The sequence below is a fragment of the Bidens hawaiensis genome, unplaced genomic scaffold (assembly GCF_021521415.1).
Source record: "Bidens hawaiensis isolate Kalapana, Puna unplaced genomic scaffold, B.hawaiensis_p1.1 tig00023350_1, whole genome shotgun sequence".
NCBI classification, from domain to species: domain Eukaryota; kingdom Viridiplantae; phylum Streptophyta; class Magnoliopsida; order Asterales; family Asteraceae; genus Bidens; species Bidens hawaiensis.
Genome location: NW_027493657.1, coordinates 137,501 through 142,988, shown reverse-complemented (window position 1 = coordinate 142,988; position 5,488 = coordinate 137,501). Strand labels below are relative to the sequence as shown.

At 41.9% G+C, this 5,488-nt stretch overlaps 1 protein-coding gene and 1 non-coding gene across 2 annotated transcripts in view; both read right to left on the bottom strand.

Annotated features, from left to right (window-relative positions):
• Positions 1–1,805: 1,805 nt before the first annotated feature.
• Positions 1,806–1,878, bottom strand: TRNAK-UUU (transfer RNA lysine (anticodon UUU)). The gene has a single exon. It is a non-coding gene; the product is annotated as a tRNA-Lys (tRNA).
• A 1,974-nt stretch (positions 1,879–3,852) lies between these two features.
• LOC143567308 (putative mitochondrial protein ymf1) overlaps positions 3,853–5,488 on the bottom strand; it is a 1,933-nt gene continuing 297 nt past the window's right edge. The window contains exon 1 of the mRNA XM_077053759.1: positions 3,853–5,488. This exon is cut by the window's right edge and continues 297 nt beyond it. Coding sequence (XP_076909874.1) covers positions 4,808–5,296 — 489 coding nt within the window. The 5' untranslated portion in view covers positions 5,297–5,488 and the 3' untranslated portion in view covers positions 3,853–4,807.

Below are 5,488 nucleotides of genomic sequence, written 5' to 3'. Positions count from 1 at the left end.
TCTCTATAGCAATTTTCTCATCTTCAATCTTGGCATTTTCAAACCCTTCATCTCTATACTTTTCAAAATAACAAATAAGTGTTTCTAGCTGTTTTATAGCATTATCAACACACATATCTTTTGCTTGTAAGTTTTTACTAACTATATTTGTAGCATGCAAAACGTCATACCAAATAACCATCGCTAAAAAAAACTTAAAACTTTCAAACTCATTTTCAGCTAACGATTTAGCATCACTTTTAGTTTTAGGATCGCCACCATCATATACTTCCAATATGGCTTCTCTCAATTTTGGAGCTTGAAACCTAATTGCTTTAACACTTTCTAGTCGACTTTCCCAACGTGTTTGTGATAATGGTTTAAGAGTTAAATTTGGTATAGTATCTAATAAAATTTTCCATCTTTTAGGGGATGATGCAAACAAACAATAAACACGTTGTATTGAACCAAAAAAATCTTCAGCTTTAGTACATGAGCAAGCCATATCAGAAATTACTAAATTCAAACTATGAGAGCCACATGGTGTATAAAATGCTCTAGGATTAATATCTAAGAAACGTTTTTGCACTCCTTGATGTTTTCCTTTCATATTTGATCCATTATCATAACCTTGTCCTAAAAAAGGTGCTAATGGCAGTGGGACTCCTGCGGGTAATAAGAAGCTTAAAAAATGAAGCCCATTTCTTTGAAATCCCACTATAGTAATGCCAATAAAAATAGAAAATGAGAGACCTAAAGTAATGAGAAAATGACTTGTAACTGTGAAGCTATAAGGTATAATACCCTGAAGATTACAAAATAACAAAAAAGTAAAAGTGACCAAGATGCAAGGGAAAAACTTTTGTTTAACATTTCCGGAAAGACCCCCTATTTGTTCGTTTACCAGGTTTAGCACGAAATCATAAATAAGCTCTACCAAGGATTGCCAAGCATTTGGTACTAAGTTTCCTCCTCCTTTTTTAGTAACAAAATGAATCAGAGGTAGGACCAAACTGAGAGTTAGCAGCATAAACAAAGATGAATTTGTGAATGAGAAATACAAGTTTCCTATCTTCATAGGAATCAATGGGAGAATGTCAAATTGCTCAAGTGGGCTGTTGGGCGTAATCGTAAGTGAGCGAGTGTACTCATCACAATAATTCAAATAGTCTTTACTAGAGAAATTTTGGTTGAAAGGTTTTAAAAAATTATCTATACTTGTTAACTGATTTTGATGTATAGATTCAAGCTTCCTATAAACGGATTCTAGGGATGTCTTGTTCACTTCCCTTTGGAATGATTGAATAAGGGCCGGCTGGGGGCCGAAGTCATGTTTCATATGCACTAAAAGATAATTTAACTTCGTCAGGGCCTCGGCATTTGCGGGGCTATAAAGATGATCCGGAAGGTAAAGCGTCGACTCGTTGAAGCTACGCTCTGCTATCTCGTCAACAGACAATCCAGGTTGAGTCGGTACCTCCGCAAAAAACATATCCGCATTCCTAGGATCCTCTTTAAAACGCAGAATAAATTCTTTCATAGTAAAGATAAATTTCTTGTAGTTCCGCTTCTTGCTCTGAAAATGAGGAAAGACTTGTCGGAAATAGTTAGCTTGGTCCGACCAAGAAAGACAGGGGACTCTTTGGGCATTGCTTGGGTCGAGTGAAGTAAAAACTGGCTACCTAGAATATAAAGATCCCTCACTGCACACTTTAGATATATGTTTCCTTCCAATCAAAGACGGCGAAGCGCCTCTAATCTAAAGGCCAAAGAGTGCTCTTTGCGCTACTACGCATCCTTACTCATAGTATAGTGCAAGTTAGGTTTGGGTATAGCAGGACTTGAACCTGCGACCATTAGGTTAAAAGCCCAATGCTCTACCAACTGAGCTATACACCCCAAAAAATATGTAGTAGTAAATAAGGATTGGTGCGGAAAATCAAAGAGGGTGGGGCCCCTCTTCATCATATTAAAGGGGCGCGGCTTTGTATGAGGCTCGTACTGCAGAGCAAGCAAAGAAAACGTAAGGGCGCGTGCTAGCACTACTGTAAGAAAACGGCCTAGCTAACGCGCCCCTTATTGAAAAGTCAAGGATATTGAATGATCGATATGAGAAAGAAGCGCTCAAGCTTTCGAAGAAAGTCGGCCTTACTCAACAAGCACCTTTCTTAGCTTAGTAAGGTTGCTTGTTTCCACTCATTGAAGATTCTCTCTACAAAAAAAGGTCAACGGGGGGGTACTAAAATGGCTCTCACTGACACCATCTACGAGAAGGTTAGGTCGTCTTTATTTCCAGCCGCCAAACGGTTCGCCTTAAAGCCTTAAAGATGGAGAAGGGGAGGAGCAGTTATCTAGGTAATTACGGTCTTTGTTGGCCGGGGCAAGCACTCTCTTTTCTTTGTCAAATTCCGTCTTACCAAACAAGACTGACTTCTTACCAACCCGCGAAGGGTTGTGAGGCTGGACCAGGCAGGTACAAAGAATGAATCTATATCTGTGCACGGAAGGGCCGGCGGCCGCTCAACTGTTCGAGCGCAATGCAGTGGTATTGGTTCCGCTTCGACAAAGGTAGAATGCCTGGTCGAAGGTCTAGTACAGTAGGTAGCAGGCGTGTTCGTTTTGGCTCCCGAGCGAGAACGAGAAAGAGGTGATGCACCTTCCTTGCTGCTACGTACGTTGACCTTGACTTGACAGATTCATCCAATTGAACCCAAACTCAAAGGAGGACCACAAGCTCGGGGCTCGACGAAAGAGAAAGTCTCGGCATTAAGAAAATGGGGTTAGCTGTGAAAGAAAGAGCCCGGCATTCATTTTTGAATATTCATAGCTGAGTTTACTAAAAGAGGGACCAGCTCATCGTAGTGATTAGAGGACACCTCTGATCGTTCACCTCTAATGTGACACTTTCCCTCCCAGGAGACAAAGTAGTCTCTTGTACTGACCGAACCCTCAGTTCGGAAGTCTTCGTCAACATGTTACGAAGCTCCAGTCTGGTGGTCAACTTGATGCGGGAGAGGCATGAGTGCAGTTCGATCTTGTGGTGTATTCCTTTGTAGTGAGTAGGGCCTCTTTCTCGTTGATCAGTTCGCCTCCGCTCTATTGAAAGGTCTCCATTCCTACGGCGGTTTTTTGTCAATGAACCCGTGGATAAGTAGGCCTTTCTTGCAGACCGATCTTCTGCCGAGTTCCTTCCTTCGTAGTAAAATCTGATGATACGCTTTGGCGATGTTACCTACCAAATAAAAGGCCTGCTAGGTGATCGAAATCGCTCAGGTCAGCGAGGACTCACTCACCTACTCCTTATCTAATACTTTCTTCTATCTACTGAATTAAAAAGGCGACCCGCCGGGCTATAAGATAAGATACAGTGTACTACTTGACTGGTAAGAAAGAGCTTCCGTAAGAACTGGAAGACTCTTGTATGTACGGTAACCCTATCTTCCGCTACTGGTGGACTGTTGCACATAAAGGCCGACAGAAGCAACCTTTCTTAGCGCGCTTTTCAAGCGCTTAGCTTCTGCTAGAAAAAGGCGGCAAGGCCATAAAGTAAGTGAAGTCGCAAGCCTAAGCCAAGAAGGTACGAACGAAGTGACGGGCCCTTTTAGAGATAGGGGGCGGCTTTCTTGTGGTAGTCATTGCGAACATCTCTCCTCTTCTCTTAGCGTGCACAGTTTGCTTACGCCTTAGGCACATCTATCTTTCTTAGTTTCACGCTGGCCTAATGAATTGAATATGAATAAAAGTCAGTCTTTTAGTAAGCGTGTATAAGCAGCTGTTTAGTGTATAAGCAATTCTTTAGTGGTCGCACCGGTACGATGGAGGTTGGTTGAAGATGATGTTACGCGGCGTTCAGAACCAGTCTTGAAGTGAATGAATTAGAAAGAACGAAGAACTAAGGAAATGAGACGACTCTTTCTTGAACTATATTATAAACAGACCTTCCCCTCCACACCAATCACGAGTTTTTCTCCATTCCTCTCATATATCGTCGTAACGCCCTTAATGCTAGGTTTTGAAAAAGACTTTTCATGTCATTCCCATTTAGGTCCGATTCGGATCCCTCCGTTGTTTCCTTTTCCTTCCGCACCTTTTCCTCGAAATGAGAAAGTAGATGGTACACTTGAATTGTATTATTTAAGTGCTTATTGCTTGCCAAAAATCCTACTTCTACAATTGGTAGGTCACCGGGTTATTCAAATAAGTCGTGTTTTCCATGGTTTTCCCATGTTACAACTTCCGTACCAATTCGGTCGATCCGGAATGGATCGGTTAAACATTCCATTAGGGAGCCTGGTCTTGACTTTTCTGTGTGGTATTCATTCTCGTTCGGCTCTTGGAATCACATCCAGCAGTGGTGGGAACAGCTCGCAAAATCCAACCACTTCACCTACTTCATTGCCCCCAACCCTTTCTCGTACCTCTATTGAAACAGAATGGTTTCATGTTCTTTCATCGATTGGTTATTCCTTTCCGTTCGTATCTCTTTCTCCAATTTCGGTCTCGATTAGTTCACAAGATTGAATGGCCAATTCTCCTCCGGACCCTCGATTCGATTGTTTTCTAAGAAGGTTGAGCCGGGTATGTAAGCCATGTATCTGGGAGGAACTTAAAAGAAGGGCTTTCGGTTTTTTTCACCCCGTTTTGTGGTCTTGCAGCTATTTCAATAAATAAGAATATAAAATGATATATAATAGAAGACTTTTTTAGAAGAAAGATTCTATATATGTCCAATCCCCAGTGGTGGTGGGACCAACCAAGATGTATGTCGTCCAACCCAACCTCAGACTCTTTCTTCCCGACCTATTTGACTCTATGGCCGCAGTTATAGTTATTTAGGTGGTATCCCGAGATTGAAGAGATCGAATTCCTCCGGGGAGCACACGAAACAAAGATATGAACTGGGTAAATAGAAATGGAAAAGAGATGTTTCCAATTCATCAAAATGAGAAGCTTTTTCTACATCCATATGATCTACTAAAGTAGATCGGTATTGCCCATATAATAAAAGCAGATCTTGGTCCATGGAATCCCAAGAAGGTAAGAACTCCAACCTGTCCGATGCTTCTTCGACCAAATACGATATACAAGTGGGACCTGCACTATACGCGAGCTGTGCGAAAAACCGCTTCTTTTTCCCGGTTCTGAAACAACTTGGGCGAAATAGGGTTCTACCGGGAAACCATGGATTTTTTAGTTTTCGCCATTGGTTACTGGTTGAGCCACTGGAATGGAATGAGATAAGAATCTCTGGAGATCTTTCCTCTCCGCTTACTCGTAACAGGCTTTCCCTCTGTAGAAGACTTCTTCCGAATGGCATAATTGGGAGATTGATTCCTCGATCTTCAAAGAAAACTGACTCCTCCTACTCCTTCTTCTTCTTTAGGATAGGATCGTCGTTGGTCCTTCTTTCACTAATGATCTAATGATCTCACCATTTTCTAGTAGTTCTCGCGAACGCGCGAGGGACTATCCTTTCTATCGCTTGCCCTTTCTTTTCACTCTCAAGACA